This window comes from Belonocnema kinseyi, chromosome 1 (genome assembly GCF_010883055.1).
Source record: "Belonocnema kinseyi isolate 2016_QV_RU_SX_M_011 chromosome 1, B_treatae_v1, whole genome shotgun sequence".
In the NCBI taxonomy this organism is placed as follows: domain Eukaryota; kingdom Metazoa; phylum Arthropoda; class Insecta; order Hymenoptera; family Cynipidae; genus Belonocnema; species Belonocnema kinseyi.
The window spans coordinates 90,512,400-90,535,158 of NC_046657.1; the positions used below are offsets into that span (position 1 = coordinate 90,512,400).

General features: G+C 30.3%; 1 protein-coding gene across 1 annotated transcript in view; it reads left to right on the forward strand.

The window, feature by feature from the left end:
- LOC117178766 (sodium-dependent dopamine transporter-like) overlaps nt 1-22,759 on the forward strand; it is an 84,034-nt gene that overhangs the window by 15,126 nt on the left and 46,149 nt on the right. Inside the window, exon 4 of the mRNA XM_033370221.1 lies at nt 20,179-20,313. Coding sequence (XP_033226112.1) covers nt 20,179-20,313 — 135 coding nt within the window. The remainder of the gene's footprint in view (nt 1-20,178; nt 20,314-22,759) is intronic.

Here is a 22,759-nt window from a genome sequence, read left to right on the forward strand (position 1 = left end):
TCGTGAGGAATTTTTTCGTCGATTTGTGACTGTGGATGAAACATGGATACACCATTACACTCCTGAGACAAAGGAACAATCCAAACAGTGGATTTCCACATACGAACCAGCTCCAAAGAAGGCAAAGACCGTAAAGTCAGCTGGTAAGGTTATGGCTACAGTTTTTTGGGATTTTTTGGGTTTTTTGGAAATTAAAAAAAAACGACCACATTTGGCGAGAAAAAAATTCTCTTTCATCACGACAACGCCCGAGTTCACACATGCTTCGTTTCAATGGCTAAAATTGAAGAACTAAAATTCGAATTGGTCGAACACCCACCGTATTCACCAGATTTAGCCCCCAGTGACTTTTTCTTATTTCCAAACTTGAAAAAATGGCTCGGTGGACAGAGATTTCTAGACAACGAAGACGTCATTAAGACCTCTGTAAGTGATTATTTTGAGAAACTTCCGAAAACGCACTTGTCTGAAGGATTAAAAAAACTTGAAAAGCGATTGACCAAGTGTATAGAGCTCCAAGGAGATTATGTTGAAAAATAAAAAAAATTTACCCAAAAAAAATTGTTTTTATACTTCATTCTAAGGACTTATTGAACTACCCTCGTATATTTATATTACTTTCCGTCTCTGTTTACAATGCATTATTATATTGTAATTTTTTTAATGTACACATTAATACGAGGTTATAGATTATACTTCGCACAAATTTTCTTGTCAAGCTTTTTTTAAAAGATGAACAGTTTTTGTTTATAAATTTAATTTTTCACGAAACTTATGCGAGATACAAAAAAAAATGTTTAGAAAAATTATTCTTCTAAAAAATATCTACAAATTTATTTGAGATTCCCTTGTAATAACGTTTGATATTTGTTTTAATTGTGATAACGTTTAAAAAAAAAGTTACATCTTAAAAAGTCCTACATTAAGAATCATAATTGCACAATTTGCCTCATATATCGCTCTCACATGTAGATACATGAAAATCTGTAGACAGGACATCGCGTATGTTGACTGTTTTACACCAATTTCGCATTCTAAATTGTGCGATCTCCTTGTTATAAAAAAATATATTAAAAATAAAGAAAAATTTTTTTTTGGAAAAACGACACGAGTTACAATAAGATTTTATTGAACAACTATTTCGCCTACATTATATCTAAAACAATTTCTTAAATCCGTTTTACGTTAGGATGCGTATTTTTAGTTTAAATAGTAAAAATAACATTGAAAATAAACATATTCAGTTTATGGAAAAACGACACAAGTTGCAGTAAAATGTTTAATAACAATTTTTTAATAGGACACGCACTTTTTCAATTAGAAAAATAGGTGAATGAAAATACTTTTGTTTTAACACCAATACATGTTATGAATTGTAGTAATATACATTTATTGAAATGTTATACATTTTTCAGTCATTACAAATAAAATGTGTACTTTATTTTCCAAGATCTAATAAACAGTCCCAGACCGAGGTGAAAATATAAATATAATATACATCTTATATAATAAAGTTGAACATAATGTAGAAAAGTTCGAATTTTAGACCAAATCAAGTTCTAAGCACGAGATATGTGATATGTGATGAGAATAAGTTCGTTAAAGCCGAAGGAACTTTAACAAAAGAGAATTCACAATCACCAAATGACAGTTTTCAATGCTCTAACCTTTAACTTTAAAAAGTCTGCGGACAAATGTAGGAGGAGCACAAAGACCTAGCGCGTATCGCGAAGTAAATACATTATCGAGCGCAAACTACGAGAGCCAACAGACGCGAATAAACTTGCGATCGAAGCGAGCCGCGCGATGAGAATGAGCCCGCCCGGCTGACAAATTAAAACAAAAAAATTGTTTTATCTTAATGGGTGTCGGTTTCGACTAGAAGTTTCGCATGTAAAATACATGGGAAAAATGACTGTTTTGAGTTTTTGGAATAATTTTTTAGGGTTTGAGAAAATGTGACGGGAAAGTATAGAGGCTTGTAGAGAATTATCCAATGAAGATTTTCATGTGTCAGAGATATGGCTTTAATTTGACAATCCGAGCATACCTCCAAGAGTCCCTGAAAAATAGCTTTAAACCCAAATATATATATATATATATATATATATATATATCAACATTGGTTAATTAATTTTTAGTTACTTAAGCAAATGGAATCTGTTCAAATAATTGCTTCTCAGAAATGCGTTTTTTTCTCCTAAAGATTATTACTATTGGTCTAGTGGAATATTTATTAACATTGATTCATTAATTTTCAATTGTTTAAAAAATGTAATTTGTTAAAATAATTTTTGTTTAAAAAATTATTTTTTATTAAAAATTATTACTATTTCTTTAGTGCAATATTTATCAACATTGTTTGAGGGTTTATTCACAAAATATGTGATACGTGAAGGGGGGGGGGGTATTTGCAAGTATAATTCTCTCTATATTAAATGCAATGGGAAAAGCATCACACAGAGGGTGCGGGGTTGCTTAACGTTCTGAATAATGTATAAAATATTATGTGAATGGACCCTGTTTAATTTTAAATAGTTTAAACAAATTCCATTTTTTTTATTAATTCTTTTTCGATAATTGTTTAAAAATAAAAATTATTACTATTGGTTTAGTGGAATATTGATCAATATTGGGTAATTAATTTTTAATTATGTAAACAAATTCCATTTGTTTCAAAAATGTATTTTTTTATAAATTCGTCTATCTGTCAGTTTATTATCGTTAATAAAATGAATCTATTTTAAAGTATTTTCCAATTGTGTAAACAATAAATTATTATTTATTTTCAGAAACCTTTAATTCGTTTAAACCATAATTTTTCAACAAAATTTGTACATGTTTCCGAAAAATTTAAATACATTTTTTAAGCTAATGGAATTTGTTTACATAATTAAAAAATAATTAACTAACTTGTATCCTGAAATATTAGTTAAAAGTCAGAAGAAAAATAAACTCTGATTTTGACCTGTCAAAAATTTATTTTTTGTTAACTTAATATAAACTTGACCAACAAGTCTGAGCTAGGACGTATGAGAAAACTATAGACAGGCAGACATGTTCGTAAAAATAATTTTTTCTGACTAAAGGGGTCTGAAAATATCGAGAATAATTGACGTAAACGGGATAGGTCCAAATTTACACAAATCTAATTTTTTTTTTCTTCTGGCGTTTTCCACGTTTAATATAAGAAACGTTATTCGTATCAAAAAGAAGTTATAGGCGCTTTTTTACAACTTCCTCAAAGTAATAATGCTGTTCCTAGACTATTTCTTGTATCTAGCGTGGTTTCGTGGAAAAGTTGAATTTCTAATTTTCCCACTTGACCTATTTTTTGGACCATAAAAGAGTGTACCAATGGAAATTTGGAATAAAAACTTTCGTCGACAGTTATCACGTCGAGGGACAACAGGCCGTCAGACCAACTGAAATACAGACAGACAGACATGTTTGTAAAAAACCATTTTTTCTGACTTAGAGGGGTTTCGAAACATCTCGTCGAAAACTGGATAGGTTCAACTCCAAACAAATTGAATGCCTTCTATCATAAGTTTCTTCTCTTGTTAAAATTGTAATTTTTATTCAAAAAGAAATCCAAATTGTTCAGAAATAATTTAAATTCCTTTGTTTTTAGATCCTTTGTCAAACAACGTAGATGATTGACCGGAAATTTATAAATCTCGGAAGTCTGTTGGTGACAGCACTAAAATGGGAAAGTGGTTCCCTGAGGATAGAAATTACGCGGTCCATTCCAAAGACGAACATAGTTGTAAATAGTTAATAGCAATAAATTAATAATTGATTCTTATGATAGTTTTCTGTACATTCTTTAATTTATAAACTCAGAAATGACTTTTTATTAGGATAATAACTCGAGTTAATTTGTTTCGCACAGAGCAGTGAAGCCAAGAAATGTTCATAAAGATGCAGCCGATTTTTTTCTAATTCATGAAATAAACAAAAACTAGATGTTAATAAAGGAATTAGTTTGTTCTGGTTTTCATATGATTTTTCTCCTTTATACCCTAATTTTCTCATTTTTTCTGTATTTTCGCTTAAAGATTTTATCTGAGTGGCCGTGCTTTAAATCCAGAAAAAAAGAAAAATATAATATGATTTACTGTACATCTTTACATTTTATGCCTTTTATCTCTTCATATTTTTTCTATAAATTTTTCTGAAAGTCCTTTGAATGAGATTTGCCTCGTCTAGGAGCAGAAGGAAATTAATCAGTACAGAAAGATCCCTTTTGATACGATTATGCCAATACATCTCTAGAAGCTCTTCTTCGAAGACTAGCGAAAAGTAAGATATATATATATATAGATATAGTCCCTTCCTCGAAGCACCCCAAGATTCCAGACAATTTTGAAGTGAGCTAAAAGCCATGCTATCGAGGGTTAACCTGTTGATCCTCGAAAATCCGGAACATTATCCTTTGGACCTCGCTTCGCGCTTTCGGTACATTCATGAGCATTTTTCATTTCGGGGAAATCGCCTGGGCATCGTGAAAATGTACTCTCCATTAGGAATGAAGTAAGGAATAAGACAAGTGATTTATTACTAGATAAAGAAATTCTTTTGATAACAGGTATATTATTAAGTTAAAGTAAAATTACTAACACTACAGCGCGTGATAAACATTACCTTTAGCAATTAATATTAATAATACAAAACAAGATTACTATGATTAACTATTAGGAGTATAAATACTGTAAAATTGGTTTACGCGGTTTGAATTAGTTTGAACCACTTTGCACCTTGTTCGTTAGATAAATTTTTAATCTGTTTCAAGCGCAGTTTCAAACATTTTAAAACATGGTTAAAAACAGATTCAAATCAGGTTTATAATTTGGCTAATTCATATTCAATCCTGATTACTGTCGCAAAACAGTTTCAACCATCTTAAAACCTTGTTATAAACATATTTCATAATATTTCTGAGACCGATTGTAATCGAATTCTACCTAATCGTAAAAGCGGTTTAATTGTTCGTATAATTGTTGGCGAAAGCAGCGCTTGTATACAATTATTATTAAAAAATAACGATTAAAATTTCCAGGTAGATATTATTTGAATCATCAACTGACAATACACTAAAATGGAACTATAAGCGTCGCCTGTGGAGCAACCCGGCTCACCCGCAACTTTATTTTTTTAATTAATTATCTCTCTCTGAATATCGAATTTCAAGATTAGCGATTTTTTTATATTTCACAAAAGTTAAACTTTATTTTGAAGCTTGTTTAGTCCGATATCATGTTTTTTCCGTGTTTGTTTTTAACTTTTTACATTTTCATAATTTATGATTAAGAAAGTATTATAATTGTCCGAAATTTGACACCACAGTTTTTCAACGGTGGCGTCTGTCTGTCCGTCAGTCCGTCCGTCTGTAAACACGATAACTCTCGAAAAAATGAACGGATCAAATCCATCATTGGCACACTTATTTTAGGTCCTAAAAGAAAGGGCGAGTTCGTTAACCAGCCATTTTTGATAAAAATTCAAAAAGTGAGTGCATATTGAAAATTCTTGACACGATTTTTTTTGGAATATGAAAATTCTATGTATGGATATTTATAGTATTAAAATTCAAAAACAATTTATCCTAATGACTTTTTTCGATAAAAGGAAAATTCTCAGAGTTACAGCATTTTCACCTTTTTTTAATCAACCGAAATTCAAAATTTTAAGCCAAACAACGCACGATATGAAAAAAGTCAAGAAAAGAAAAACATTGCTTTTTAACATCTCTAAAAGACTGTCATAACAAATTTGTGGATTTTCTTGGACCACCGAAAATTCAAATTTGGATTGCACAAAGAATAATGAAAAATAAAAAATTCCATTTTGTGGTCAAACTATGAAGGATACGAAAAAAGGTGAATTAACAAAAATTGTTACTCCAAGAAAGATCAACAAATTCGTTAAGAATCGCTTCGTGATAGGACGCGTACTTTTTGTTTGTTCGTGAAAAATAACATTGAAAATAAAAAAATAAAATTTGTGGAAAAACGACGAAAGTTACGAAAAAAAAGATTTAACAAAACCTGTTTTTTTTTTATAACGCGAAAAAGAACCCCAGGTGGAAATTCATCACTGGCGCAGTACTGCCCTAGTTCAAATGGCCGAAATCCTAGTACTGGACATCTGTATTGAGCTAGTACTGGCCGGTAAAGCTTCGCAGTACTGGAGTGCGATGCTGGTGTATTATTACATACCAGTTTTGGTTTTGTACTGGCAAACGGTTAGCGTACGAAAATGCCGAATTTAACTTCAATATCGTCTGAATATTATTTATAATCACAAAAATGTAAATTTCATTCAATTTTTTTATTTAATTTTAACACTACTATTGCTATACCCTAAATATATGAGAAAAAAGGTATTTAAAAAATAAACAATAATTGATTGGGAGTATTTTGTCTATCAATATTAATGACAATTATTAGAATGAATACATATATTAAATTTTTAAACATTATATTAAAAATAAAATTTTTTAACGCTGTGGGGTTTCGAACATACATATATCTATACCTAAATCTATAGCCTTGCCTGAAGCACTCTATACCTAAAGAATTGAAAGTCAATGAAAGAAAAACCCTCATAAGCCACAGCTCCAAAAAGTAAAAAAAAACAATGATGTAACTCTCTTTTTTAATGAATTTCTTTATTATACGACTTCATATAGATGTGAAATAAATGAACTGTTAACGGGAATCTGAATAAAATAATATTTAATCAAATAATTTAAATCGATTACAATTTTTCCGCGTGTAATATTCCGTTTCTTCCCCTTTTAGAACATTTTACCAATTTTTATGATGGCATAAAATGTTATTTTTAATGAGTATTTTTAATGAGATTTTATCGCGAACTACGACTATTTTGTTAATAACAATTTTTTTAAATCTTTCGTCTAACGTTTTACTTTTTAGGTGTTTTAGGAAATTTTATAATGAATAAGAATTACGGCAAATGTATTTTTCGCGATATTTGTATTTCTTTTAATTAAAATCATCGAAAATGGAAAAATTATAATGATAGGATACTTTCAAATTTCCATAAATTTAAATTCGAAGCGATAAAAATTTCACAATTTGAAACTGAAAACTAAGCTGAAGGTTTCAAAGTTAAAGTTTCCGAAATTCTAGAAATTTAAATTTCTATTAAATTAAAAAAATTATGATTTCACATAAAAATTAAGTAGAGAAATTTTTCTTATCTCAAAATAATGAATTTAGTTTATTTTCACCATTGAATATATATTCATTTTCTATAAATTATTAACCTTTAAAAATGAATTATTATAAAAAATGTTCCAAATATAAAGTAATTTTAAATGAGAAAGATTTAAAAAAAATGTGTACCCCAGAACCTTCAAACTTAAAGCAATCTGAACTTCATTTAAAACTAAAAAAAAATTTGTCATAAATCAATCATAATTATATATATATCATATATCATAATTATATGATATATGATTGTAGCTTACAATCGCTAACTAAACATCGATATATAATATATCGATAAATCGATACAAACACATGCTCGAAATAATTTTAAAAGTACATTTCAATAATATGATATAAACAATAATTACAAGTATTAACATCTTTTGAAATATAAATATAAGGGCACTTTTGGATCGCGACCCTAATTTTCAACTTTCACACCTTTTCCTTGAAATTGTCGTTTTGGAACCTTGCGAACAGCAATTTTCACGCCACGAAAGCCACTTTCATGATTTTGCAGCAACTCGTTCAAGCAATTTCAGAAATTACGTCGATTTAGTAGTGACTTGCTTAGAGAGGGTAGTGGAATCTGGAAATGTCGGTTTTCCAGCCGAGGGCTTCACCTCAAGAGATTAAGGAGCAATTATGCTACGGAGACTCAAGTACTTCTTAAGTGTCCTCATTCGCGTATTCGCAGTATATATATATATATAACATTGCAAATTTTTGGAAAACCAACATAAGTCAAGAATGAAATTGATGAGCAAAAGTTGTTGACCCAAAAGTAATCTACCAATTTGTTATGAATAATTTTCCGATAGGACTTGTAGCTTTTTTTTTAATCGTGAAAAATCACATCCCAAATGACAGCATCCTTGAATCGCAGATTTCCACACCATTATATGCGGTATATGTCGCTTTGCTGTTTTTTTTTTCCAATTTAAATATTTGACCGAAACCTGTATTCGAACTTGGAAACTAGTAAAGTGATATTTACACTCATATTCTTAACCCTATTTTTCATTTAATCTTATTTCAATGTGCACAAGATTAAAATAATCATTTTTATCGGCAGAAGTCAGTTAGTAATTGGTTTAGTAAACTTTTCTCACATTGTTAACTAGCAAACTGCTAATTCATTTGTTAAAGCATATTATTCGAATTTAATAACACTTTTTAATCAGCAATTTAGATTAAGTGCTTACTGTTCAGATTGAGGGAGTAGGTGTCAAAAGCTCGGTATCAATTTGTCGGCCAAGATATACACTTTTGTATGGGCTTCAACGGTACCATTCTTACTGCGATTATTAATCGATTATCAGGAATATGTTTTTCTCTTTCTTCGAATTATATGAAGAAAACTAATTCTGGTAATTAAAATTGAATCCAGTCACCCTTTCAAACCTTAGGTTTCGTAACTGGCATGAATCTCATGTCAATGAATGGATAGTTCGTTCTGCATGATTCGAAACGCTACGACGCGACGCGACGGTCTGGCTATAATTTCGTGTGCACATTAAAATTTCTATTATTACTGCAAATATTAACCGATTTTCAAGAATCTTGTTTTCACTTTCTTCCAATTATATAAATACACTAATATTACTCATTAAAATTGAATCACTCCATGCTTTCATACTTTGAGTTTTTGTAACAGATCTGCATCTCATAACAATGAAAGGATCATGATTTACCAGTAATTCGAAGTGTCATTCGACGCGCCCCATGCTCTTCAGGCTCTTGAGTTACACGAGGGTCGATGAGAATGCTGCTAGAATCCACACTGAGTATCACTGCAATTTTTCTTTATTGTTCTCTTCCTTTCGATCATTAAACAAAATATAAACATTTTTTTCAAAAAACCGGCGCTAGTCAGTAAAATAGACCAACATTTAGATGTCGTATGCAATAATGCAGAAAAAAATATTCAAAATTGCGGCTTTAAAATGTAATCCCGTTTCGCCAGTCTAATAAATCCCTCTTAAAAGTCCCAACCACCCTCTCAAGGGCTTGGAAAATTTATAATGTACTTGACAGTATTTCTCATAAGAAAAGTCTTGGAATGATTTCATAAATATCGCACAAATATTTAACAGTTTCTTTTATCATTTAAATATGGCTTTGGATCCTTAAACCATACAAAATATACCGCTGCGCACACGATTGAGCGCGCGTATCATTAAGGATAATTGAAAGGTCTAAACCCGGGCCTCAAACTGTCTTTAAATGTTTAAAGAAAGTATGAAACATTAATGTGATATTTGCGAAGTCATTCAAGAACTTTCCTTATGAGAAATTATGTGAAGAACTGTGAAAGAAGCCAAATGTCGTTCTAAAATCTAAAGGTAGCTTAAAAAGTGTAGTTATCTATCGGTGGAAGACATTTAAACTTTTACAAGGTAATTTCTAATAATTCAAAGGCTGAACATATCTAAGGTGTATGAAAAAAATCACATTATAAATTTTCAAGCCCCTATTAAGGATGGGTTTTTTTTCACTTATAAGGGTAGCATTCTGATAAATAATTAGAGGAAAATTATTTTTACTGATGTTTACAGTCATCTTAATAACTTAGACCCAGGAATTTGATAAATAATTTTAGTTAAAAAACGAACCGACAATCTAGTTTGCCCTTACCGACTTGATCTGGATTCTTATTACGCTTCTCATTACATTCACTTTACAAGTTCGAGATTGATTTCCATGAGTGATTTAATTAAATCTTCATAAACTGATGAAATTTGTTTTCCATTAATTTCAGGTGCAAAACAAAATTCATAAAAAAATCTATATAAGGCATCTGTTTCGTAAACAATTTTGGTGAGAGGAATTTTATCAAATAAATAATTTGGAAAATATTATTTTTTCGAACAAAGATTTTTATGCACATGCAATAGAAGGCTTTCTAGAGTTTTCTAGAATGATTAAAAATGGTATTGAATATCTGAAAATCTTCGTAATTCTGCGAAACTGTCCCAAGTGGAAATACACCAGTGGCGCAGTACGGGCCATGTGCAGATTTCCAGAGTGCCTGTACTGTGCACCTGTACTGGGTCAGTGCTCGCTGGTAATGCTCCGAAGTCCTGGAGTGCGGTACTGGCGAGGTTCTGCACACCAGTACTATAATTGTATACTGGCATAGCGCTGGCAAAAAAGTGTAAATTTCAAACTTTTTGTTTCATTGTAACACCCACTCTTGCTATAGTCTAAAGATTTAACAAAAAGATATTTAAAGCACAAATGGTTATTCATTGCGAGTGTTTTGTCTATAAATGTTAATGGTCCTTCTTATAATGAATATAGACATTATATTTTTAAACACGATATTACAAATAAAATTTCTAACGCTACGGGGTTTGGAACCTACCTGAATCTATCGCCTAGTGCCTAGCAGTCCGTGGTCACAACTTTACACAGTGCCATAAAACGTCGCTTTTAATGAGCATTTAAAATGTGTAACGACGGGAGTTAGAAGTTTTATCGCGTACTGCGGCAATTTTTTTAAGAACATATTTTTTTTTAATTTTCGGGTAATGTTTAGCTTTTTTGGTGTTTAGACTCTTTTACAATGATTAAAATTACATCAAATGTACATTTTCTGAACATTTAAAATTTGTTATAAAGATAGACCCTTGCATTTTTTCCTTTAAAAAATACAGAAAAAATTTGTTACCGCGATATTCGCATTCAAAGCTTTTCGAAATTTTAGAACGCATGAACCATATTTTTAAACGTAACTTATTCATTTTTTAAATATTTATACTATCGGCATAGTACTGTCCCGATCGTGGAGCCAACCATCCCACAATGCGACGAATTAGAAAATTTGGCTTCAAAATGATCCAGAGCCTACAATTTCCATCCGATTCCATCTTTTTTAAAAATTAAAGCTAATTAAATTCTGAAGAGGTCTGTCGAGGTAGATTTTGCTAAAAAGGCTCTGTTTGTTATTCAAGTTGCAAAATGCCAAAAAAACATAATTTTTCATATTTGAGCTGCCTGTTCTGTAGCATTCATTGATTTTACATCAAAAAGGTGAAAAACTGATAGATTTACAATCGATTAACAAATCCTAAAAACTCAGATGCAGTTCGTGTAATCTGCTCAATTACACAGGCCCACAAAAAAAAGTTGTCTGCACGAGACAAGTGACTAGGCTACCCTTATGGATTTTGGGCTGCTGAATCCGAATATGGCCTTAGTTGCCCTACACGTCCCAGTTTTCCCCTAAATGCAAAAGTAGGGAAAAGCCTAGAGATTTTCTAGTCACACAGGCAATACAAAAAATTTTTCAGCACGAGAGAAGTGACCAGGTTAATCTTATGGATTTTGAGCTGCTGAATCTAAATCTGGCCTCAGAATATCTCCTACACGTATCAGTTTCGCCCTAGATGCAGAAAATAGTAGGAAACCTAGGGATATTCTGGATATTATTTTTATAATACCAGTATACGAAAGAATAAAAGTACTGGTGTCATATTCTTATGTGTTGGGATTCGTAAAGACCAAATTGACCCACAGAACTTCCCTAGTGTGCTTACCGTTTCCCCTAGTTAGGATAAATCTAGGAAAATTGAAGGTCTTGCGTATGTTATACTGACTCAAAAAAAAAAAATAAGAAACATGCTATTTCCTCTGCAGTTTTGCGCTCTCAATCTGAATTTAATCACTACATTTTTCGAGCTTTTCCCATTTTCTCCCTAGATGCAAAAAGTAGGAAAAAGCCTAGGGATTTTCTGTTCACACAGGCCATAAGAAAATTTGCCTGCAAGAAACAAGTGACTAGGTTAACCTTATGGATTTTGAGCCGCTGAATCTAAATCTAGCCTCAGAATTTCTCGTACACATCTCATTTTCCCCCTAGATGTAGAAAAAAGGCAAAATACTAGGGATATTCTGGACGTTATTTTTATAATACTAGTATACGCGAAAATAGACACATGGATGTTATATTCTTAAGTGTCGCTACTTATAGTGACTTAATTTGTACACAGAAATTCTCTAGTGAGCCTTCTGTTTCCCCTACCTTGGGTAATTCTATGGAAATTGAAGATCTTTCTAATATTATATAGATTTGTACGGGGGACAAATGCCATATTCTTTGCGGATTTGTGTGCTAAATCTAAATTTGAACCACAAATTTTTCAAGGTTGTTCATTTTCACTTTAGATGCAAAATGTTAAGAAAAGCCTAGGGAATTTCTGGTCATAAAAAAGTTACAAGGGGCATGAGATTGATTTCGCACGCAAAACTGTAAAGGATATTAGGTTTTTCTATGTTTCCTCTGTAAATATATATAATCTGAGAAAGACTGTATTATCAAAATAACGTCCAAATTGTCCCTAGGGTTGTCCTTATTTTCTGCATCCAGAGGGAAACTGAGACGTGCAAGATAAATTCGGAAGCCATATTTGGTTTCAGCGGCTCAAAATCCATAAGAGCAGCCTAGTCACTTGCCTCGTGCAGTCAAATTTTTTGTATGGCCTGTGTGACCAGAAAATCCCTAAGCTTTTCCCTACTTTTTGCATCTGGGGGAAAACTGATACGTGTAGGACAAATTCTAAAGCCATATTCAGATTCAGCGGCTCAAAAATCCATAAGAGTAGCGTAGTCACTTGTCTCGTGCAGATAATTTTTTTGTATGACCTGTGTGACTAGAAAATCCCTAGGCTTTACCCGACTTTTTGCATCTAGGGGAAAACTGAGACGTTTAGGACATATTCTAAGGCCGTATTCGGATTCAGCGGCTCAAAATCCATAAGGTTAGCCTAATCACTTGTCTCGTGTAGACAACTTTTTTTTGTGGGCCTGTGTTAAAATTTATGAACAAAATCGATTATTTCTGTACATTGAAGCCTGGAAGTTCTTTTCATCACGTTTTCCCCTGAGAAATCGAGTGAAATTAATGTTTCGTTGAAATCAAACACTAAAGTATAATTTTTTTATTGTTATAAATAAATTTCATAAACAAATTTCATAAATAAATGCCTCTGTATATATAAAATGCATTTTTTCTGCGCAATCATTAGGTTTGCCTTCAAAAAAGAAAATTTCATGACAGAAATTGACAATAAAAATATTTATCATTGTTATAAACAATACTGATTAACAAATGCATTAAACGGTCACTCTTTGATAAAAAAATCCATTTTTTTGTGCAGAATTGAGATGACAGATGAACAGCTGAAATTAAAAACGGGACATATAAAATTTGGGAGTAAAAATGTAACATAAATTTTGCGGAGTAAAACGGGAACAAACAAATCTTCCGAGTAAAAACGGTACAAACGAGCGCGCGGCTGGAGGGAGGAGATGTACGCACAACTGTCAGGTGGGGATAGAGGCTCGAACCGTGCCCGGTTTTGGATTATCATTTTATCAAGACTCAAGAGTTCCAAATCAAAAACAATAACAAACAAGCAAAATAAAATAGTTTACAAAAATAAATGATAACCACTATTCTGATTACAAATTTAATTAATCTAATTATTACTTTTGATTGAAAAAATCGACATTTTTACTAACTGAAAATCAAAGTTTTTTGGAAATATAAATTACAATTACTCAAAACGAAATATGAACAAAACTGTGCAATGAGAAAGAAATATGCGTAGCGTAGTTCAGCAAAGGATAAAAATGATGAGCAATGTAAAAAAATATTTTATAAATCAATTTTGATGCCTGACCGTCTTTTTGAACTTGCAATAGAAAAAGTAGCACCTCATTATTTAATGTAGAAAAACCTCGAGCGGTAAAGTTACTCCGTATCATAAAAAGGATTCTTTATCTAAAACCGGTGAAAAGGACTCATATCAAATGGACATACACGTAAAAAATTAGTCCGTGTAGGCGACAAGTACACAACGAGTTTGTTTCAACAATTAAAAAATATGTTAAATTACAAATTTTACTGTCCATCTTCATGAACGGCATCATTTATTCGAAAAATAATGCAACTTCAGGATTGACAGGTGGAAAAGTATTTAAAACAAATAATAATTTTTAACTAAACTGAAAATTAGTTTAAAAATACTTTGCCGTGAATGTGACAAAAACCTTGTCTCGTAATTCGAATTAGTGGAATTTCACTATCAATCAGTGAGACACTTATATCAATCAGTTTCCGGGCACAATACAAGGGAGTTGGTTCTAGTTAAAAATTTTACATAAATAATAATAAATAAGCAATAAATAGCAAATAATAAATAATTATAAATACAGGTATAAAATTCATATTGTCAAAGATTCCACAATGATTTGAATAATTTCACAAATGTTACCAAATATTTTGCAAAGATTTGTAAGGATTTCAAAAAGATTTGAATAAGATTCCAATGATTTCTTAAAAATTTCAAAGATTTCACAAAATTTGCAAATATTTTGGATAGGATCAAAAGATTTTACAAAGGCTTCATTGGTTTCCCAAAAAGTTCACAAAGACTTCAATTATTTCATAAAAATTTCCGATATATTTCAAATATTGTACAAAGATTTCAATAATCTCGCAACGATTTTAATAATTACAGAAATAGTTCAAAAATATTACAAATATTGTGGAAACATGTCTATTATAAATATTTCGCAAACATTTTGGATAGATTTAAGAGATTTTACAAACAAAATCAGTGATTTCCCAAAGATTACAATAATTTCACAAATATTAAAAAATATTTCAGAAGTATTTCCAAAATTCTAAAAGATTTCCAAAGATTACAGAAAGATTTCAATGATTTCCCATAGATATCAAACTTTTCAAATAATTCGCAAAGATTTTGCATATATTTGAAAGATTTTACAAAGAATTCAATAATTTCAAAGAAAAATTTTTAACATTTCAGATATTTCTTAAAGATTCCAGAAAGATTTCGCAAATATTAGAATGATTTCCCAAAGATTAAAAGAATCTTGTTAAGATTTCAGATATATCTAAATTTCATAAAGACTTTAATGATTATTCAAATATAACAGAAAGATTTTAATCATTTTTACAAATATTCTCAAATATTTCGAAATACTTCAAAATATTCCAAATATTTCGCAACAAATTAACAAAGATTTTCGATACATTTAAAAGATTTCGTAAATGCATGAATTAATCGCCAATAATTTAACAAAGATTAAACAAATTTCACAAATAATTCAAAAATATTTTCAAAGGTTTTTAATGATTTCCCAAAGATTTCAAACATTTCGTAAAGATTTTAAATATCTCGAAAAGATTTCGGATATATTAACAAGATTTCAACGTTTTTGCAAAGAATTCACAGAGATTACAATCATTTTTCAAATATAAAAAAATGATATCCCAATGATTTCACAAAGATTTTAATAATCTCACAAATGTTTCAAAAATATTTCAAGGATTTTCAAAGATATCAGAAAGATTTCACAAAGACTTAAATGATTTCGCAAAGATTTTAACAATTTCAAAAATATATCAAGTACTTCGAAAATATTTTCAAAGGATTTCAATGACTTTTCAAATATTTGGTAAAGATTTTTAACATTGTGCAAAGATTTCATAGAGATTTCAATCATTTTTACAAATAATACCAAATATTTCAAAGATATTTTAAAGATTTCGCAAAGATTTCGGATAGATTTAAAAGATTTCATAAAGGCATAAGTGATTTCCCAATGATTTCACAAAAAATGATTTTCTAAAGATTTTACAAAAATTTCGCAAAGATTTCAGATCGTTTAAACATATTTTTTACAGAGATCTCAAATATTTCGTAAAGGTTTCAGGTAGATTAAAAAAATTTGACAAAGACGTTAATGACTTTAAACAAAAAATGATTTCGCAAAGATATTCAACGATTTTGCAAAGATTTCAATGTTTTCCGAAAGAATTAACAAAGATTTTAAAAGTTTCGCAAAGATTTCGGATAGATTTTAAGGATTTTGCAGACTTCAATAATTTCGCAAAGATTTCCACAATTTAAAAAATTTACCAAGTACTTCGAAAATATTTTCAAAGGATTTCAATGATTTTCCAAATATTTTAAATATTTCGTAAAGATTTCATCAAGATTTCAATTTTTCTTACAAATATTACTAAATACTTCAAAAAATTTGAAAGATTTCGGATAGTTTAAAAAGATTTCACAAAGTCTTAAACCATTTTCGAAAGATTTGTACAATTTCAAAAGTATAACAAATATTTGAAAAAATATTCTAAATATTTTATACATATTGCAATAAAATTGTAAAAATTTCACAAAGGTCTAAAATATTTCGTAAAGATTTCGGATAGATTCAAAAGATTATTAACAAAGACATCAATGACTTTTCAAAAAAAAAAGAATGATTTCGCAAAGATTCTTAACGATTTTACAAAGATTTCAATGATTTCCCAAAGAAATAAGAAAGATTTTAAAGGTTTCGCAAAGATTTCGGATAGATTTAAAAGATTTTACAGGTTTAAATGATTTCTCAAATATTTCAACAGTTTCACAAATATTTCCAAATATTTCACAAATATATCCAAATATTTTAAATATTTGAAAAAGATTTCAATGATTTTCTAAAGATATGGATTAAAAAGATTTCACAAAATGTCAATTATTTCACAAAGATTGTAGGTAGATTTTTTGGAAAAATTCAAACTATCTGATGAATTTATTCATTCGATTTGAGAGGGGGAAAATCAATAATTAGCACCTCCCTGGGTGATTTCTGAGGATGGCAAAGACGACTTTTAAAAAACTTTTTCAGCATTAATGATTATTATACGGTGAAATTAAAGCTTTGAATTATTTTAAAACCCATTTTCAGTTTCTTAAACAATTATTATTGTATTAGACAATTTTTCCCCCTGTCAGTCCTGAAAATGTATTATTTTTCGAACGAATGATACTGTTTATGAAGGTTATAAGTAATATTTTTTATTGAATATATTTTGAAAGTGTTGAAACAAATCTTACATATTTCATTTTTTTCCCTGATAAATAATTAAAATTGACATTTTCCCAATTAACGAACGCTGAGAGTAACATTTTTTGTTGTTGAAAAGTTAATACTTTTTTTACTCAATATTTTTATTTTAAAATAATTGGGATTTGGGAATCATTTAAACAACTACAAATCCCTAAATTATGCCTTTTTATGGAAAAGATGGAGAAACTTGTATATTTTCGAACCTCTTACACAATGTCGTATGTCGAAAAAAGTTCATTTAGAGTATTGAATGTGATTTTTGGAGTATAAAAAAAACCTTGGATGAGGTATTGAATTTCAAAATCAATGAGTCTTATTGCAAGCTTTTCTTTCAATCGAATTTTCTTTGTTAAACAAATTGAAACTCTTGGAATGCAAGATATGCATGCCATTTTTTAGGGAGCAAACGCGTTTTTTGTATTGTTTTTTAACTGTTGTATATGTACGTACATATAAAGAGAGTCCTTTTGACCAGTTTGAGTTAAAGAAATATTCGAAGTCAAAAACAACAAAATAATATGAAAATCGGAAATTATGAAATAAAAAATCTATGGTTTAGGGAGCTCGGTCGTATGTTTGCTTATACGAGTTGTTGTAAAATACACATTATTGTATTTTCGCATTTTTAGACAGCTCCTTTTTATGATACGGAGTAACTTTACCGCTCGAGACTTTTCTAAATGAAATAATGCTGTGCTACTTTTTCTAACGCAATTTCAAAAAGACCGTCAGGCATCAAAATTGATTTATAAAACATTTTTTTACATTGCTCATCATTTTTATCCTTTGTTGAACTGCGATACGCATATTACTTTATCATTACATAGTTTTGTTCATATTTCGCATTGAGTAATTGTAATTTATATTTCCAAAAAACTTCGATTTTCAGTTATTAAAAATTTCGATTTTTTCCATCAAAAGTAATAATTAGATTAATTAAATTTGTAATCAGAATAGCGTTTATAATCTATTTTTGTAAACTATTGTATTTTACTTTTTCGTTATTGTTTTTGATTTGGGCCTCTTGAGTCTTTATCAAATGGTAGTCCAAAGCTGGGCACGGTTCGAGCCTCTATCCCTACCCAACAGTTGTACGTACATCTCCTCCCTCCAACGCGCGCTCGTTTGTTCATCAGTATGTCGCATTTTTACCCGGAAGAAATTTTGTTCCGATTTTACTCGGAAGATCTGTTTGTTCCCTTTTTACTCCGCAAAATGTTTGTTCCATTTTTACTCCCAAATTTTATATGTCCCGTTTTTACTTTCAGCCGCTCAGATGCAACAACTCGACAAGAGCTCGAAACCGCGTATAAGTATTGTCCAGTCGGGAAAATCTATCGGTTAAAAAAAAGTGGTCGAAACGTAAAATAAAATATACATTCGTATTCAGCTTGACGCGGCAGACAATTTTTTCTGATGAAACTTTTTTATTCGATAATTATTACTCAAGATAAACAATACAAACTTAAAAAACATTCCGATCAAAAATCGATGTTTTGTAAAACACAACTCGCGATTATTCAGCCGTTTGTTGATAAAAATGCTTGAAATTTGTATGGTGTATTCTCAACATGTAATAATAATCATTTCCTCAACAAATTTTTTGATTTTTCAACATTTTATTGATCCGAGGATCTCGCAAAACCCCGGATATTCGACAAGGTTTCTTTCTTTCTTTCACAAATCCTTCGGAAAAAATATATATGGAATCAGTGTCGTACCTATTAAAAAATTCAAAGTCGGATTGAACCAACACCCTTAAGTAATAATTATCGAATCAAAAGTTTCATTAGAAAAATTGGTTGGCCACGTCAAGCTGAATACGAATGTATATTTTATTTTACGTTTCGACCACTTTTTTTTATCGACAGATTTTCCTGACTGGACAATACTTCTACGCGGTTACGAGCGCTTGTCGAGTTGTTGCATCCGCAATATCAATTATGCACAAAAAATGGATTTTTTCTATCAAAGAATGACCGTTTAATGCATTTGTTAATCAGAATTGTTTATAAAAATGGTCAATATTTTTAATGTCTATTTCTGTGATGGAATTTTTATTTTTGAAGGCAAATCTAATGATTGCGCAGAAAAAATGCATTTTATATATACAGAGGCGCTTATTTATTAAATTTGCTTATCGGATGAAAATTGTAGGCTCTGGATCATTTTGAACACCAATTTTCTAATTGACTGCACTGTGCGTCCGCCAGTATGGAACGAATTGTCGATTATCTGTACCTGTGGCCATTACTGGGCCCGTACCAGAGCCCAGTACATAATGTATAAATACAAACGTATATACATATATCGTAAATATAAATATAACGTCAAGATAAATGTATAAATATATCATATAAACATAATTTAAATAAAGAATTGTGTTTTGATTTGATATAACTTTAGAAAAAATATTGACCTTGTTCGGTACATGTCTGATGGGAAAAGTTAAGATTATTGATTCTCAATATGTTTAGGAATTTAACAACTTTATTACATCATTTATTTTAATTATTGATTTAATATATAGTAGCTCATAGAATAGACAAACATTTTTTTATGTAAAGATTAAAAAGCTCACAGTTTGTTAATTGAAAAATTACTGTGAGGTAAGCAGAAAACCAAAAATTGTTCAAAATGTATTGTGGAGACTAGAATATTTTTTGCATTTTTTTCCTCTTAAGTTCATCTTTCTTTCTGTAGGAAATCGTGGAGTAATTTTTGTCCTCTTCAGCGACATGAAATGTGGGAGGGCTCTCGAGATTTTGTTAGATTAATCTTGCACGATGTCCTCCGGGGATTGAGTTTAAGCGAGTCTTGATGAACTGAAAGTGTTTTAAAGACATTTCGTAACGATCTTATAATTTAGTATTCTGCTTTGAGATTTAAAATTTTAACACAAAAAACCTTAGTATCTTTAATATAAGATAAAAAATAGATGTCGAAAACTTGTCAATATTTTATCAGAGCAGTTTCAATATGAAAAATGCGTTTGTTTCAGGAGCATTTTTGATTCCATACTGTATAATGCTGGTTGTGGGAGGAATTCCGTTATTCTACATGGAACTGGCACTAGGACAATTCAATCGAAAAGGTGCCATTACGTGTTGGGGTCGATTGGTTCCTCTTCTAAAAGGTAAGCGAAAACAAGAAAAAAATTTAAATGGCAATTAGAAATTGGATTCTCTAATTCATATCATTTTAGCTTGATTTTGTGGAAATCTGAAAAACCATTGTTTCATTATTTTGATGATATTTATAATTTAATGTCTCTTATAAGAATAAAGATAAATTCTCGATTTAATCCAAAAAGCTTACAACAGTATCTAATTCAAGTATCATATTATCGCCATAATTCTTATAGAAAATTCGTATTCTGTTCGCGGACTATGGGAAAAGTCACTTGCTCCCGCTTCCCTCTTTTTCTTTTCATTGTCCTTTCATGGCAGTCGCTTAAAAGCATTTCTATATAACTATATATATGTCCATCATACTTATAGCGAAATTTACTAACCGAGCGTGGCATACTGAATTTCAGATTTAACTTAGAAAAATTATTAAAAAATGGTATCCATATTTCCGTTTACAATAACTTTTTTTAATTACATTAATATTGGCCAATCTTTTTGAGGAGGAAAGCAAGCCCTATTTATTCTGTAAAAAAATGTATTTATCTCCAAGGTGGGTCAACTCCTTTTACTTTACTCCTTCTGGTATTTTTTCACGTACCTTATTTACCTAAAGAAATATTTTGATATTTCACGCCATATGTAGTTTTTACAAGTACTTTTTCAAACCTTTCTTCAAGTGAATACTCTTTTCTATATGAATAATATTTTAGAAAATAAACCTAGGTCGACTACACAAAATGCTTTGCACACATAAATTACGCAAGAAACGGAGGGAGTCGAAAATGCAAGCTGGTGAAAAGAGGCTGATTTCCGCCGATTTCAAGCTTCATTTCCACATGACAATCTTTCTTTTGATTCGGCTAAAAGCTCGCAGATTCTAAAGTGGCAGTGGGATTTCGTGGATTCTATATACATCGATAGAATGCCATAGAATTCAATCTATAAATAAGGATGTAAGAAATTCTTAAACAACGTTTTTTAAATAAATTTCGGTTTACATGTTAATTTAGCGGACCATCTTGATAAGATTAAGGGAATATCACTTATAATACAATTAATTTTAAACAAAACTTCATTAGGATGGCTTGAAAAAACAAAACTTTGAAAATAGGAAATAATATGCCGTAGAATGGTAGTGCATGTAGATTCTAAAAGAGTATAATTAATTTAAAGGCGCGCTGCCTTTGCGCGTATTCAAAATGCGTTTAAAAATATTCTTAATTTTTCATAATTTCGATATTTTTATGGATGCTAATTTTGAACATTATTTGTGGAGGTCCATACTAATCCATAAGAGATCATTCATTTGTCATTTAATAGGCCTTTGTTCTCAACAACATTTTAATACTACTAAAAATGACATTTTTTCGACATATGTGGATGTTCTACTAGGTAATATACTACGTTTTATGTTTTTCAATTATATTTTTCTAGCTGATCCTAAAAATTCTTAGTTTATACCTATACGTTCTTTTGTCAGCTACGCTTACCCTAGTGGGTAAAATCTTCTGGCAGTCTAATGTTGAATCAGGTCCAGATTCTGGCGTCATCTAGACTTTCTAATCTTGACAGTTTTGCCTGGCCCAGATCTGGACCTGGTTAGCTTCCTTAACATACACAATTCTAAGTATTAATGAGACAACTTTTTTCCACTATCTTCAAAAAATTGTCTCGGTGTATTAAGTTGTTCAAAACAATAAATTAATATTAAACATTTTTTTCTCCTTATTGTCTTGATAGTATAGTCTGGCCCAGTTCTGGCGCTGATCAGCTCCCCATAACATAAATATTTCTAGTTTAAATCAGACAAATTTTTTCAGTAATTTCAAAAAATTGTCTTATAGTAGTACACGGGAAAAAATATCCATTACATTTTATAGAACTAATCCTATAGTAGAGGATACGATGGGTAGTTTAATAAAAGTTAAAGTCGTCTTTGTTTTACGTTGCGCTGAACTATGTAACGAAATGTGTTACAAAGTTCTATCAAATTTAAAGGCCGAGATGACGTAAGCTCTATTAAAAGACAGGTTACGAAAAACGTAAAATAGTTCTATAAAATCTAAAATACAGCCTATATCGAAGAAGTCTCGAAACTATAGAGAACAGTTCTATGAAATGATGAATGATTTTTCGCCGCTATGCCAATCTTTATTCGCCGCGGGTTCCAACCCTATAAGTTTCGCATTTCTAATTCCTAACGCCTAAAGCCTCTCGGCTAACCTAGCTGGAAGTATTAACAAAAAAATCTGAAATATAATCGACAGCTGTGTAGGGTTGCATGCAAATTTTGGAAACACATTCTAAAAAAAGTATTACTACGCTTATAATAATATATGTACTAAGATTTTAGATTTTACAAATATTACAAATTATTATTGAAAATTTTATGTGATTAAACAAGATTTAAACTAAATTCAAAAATATATCAAGATATTTTGAAAGATTTAA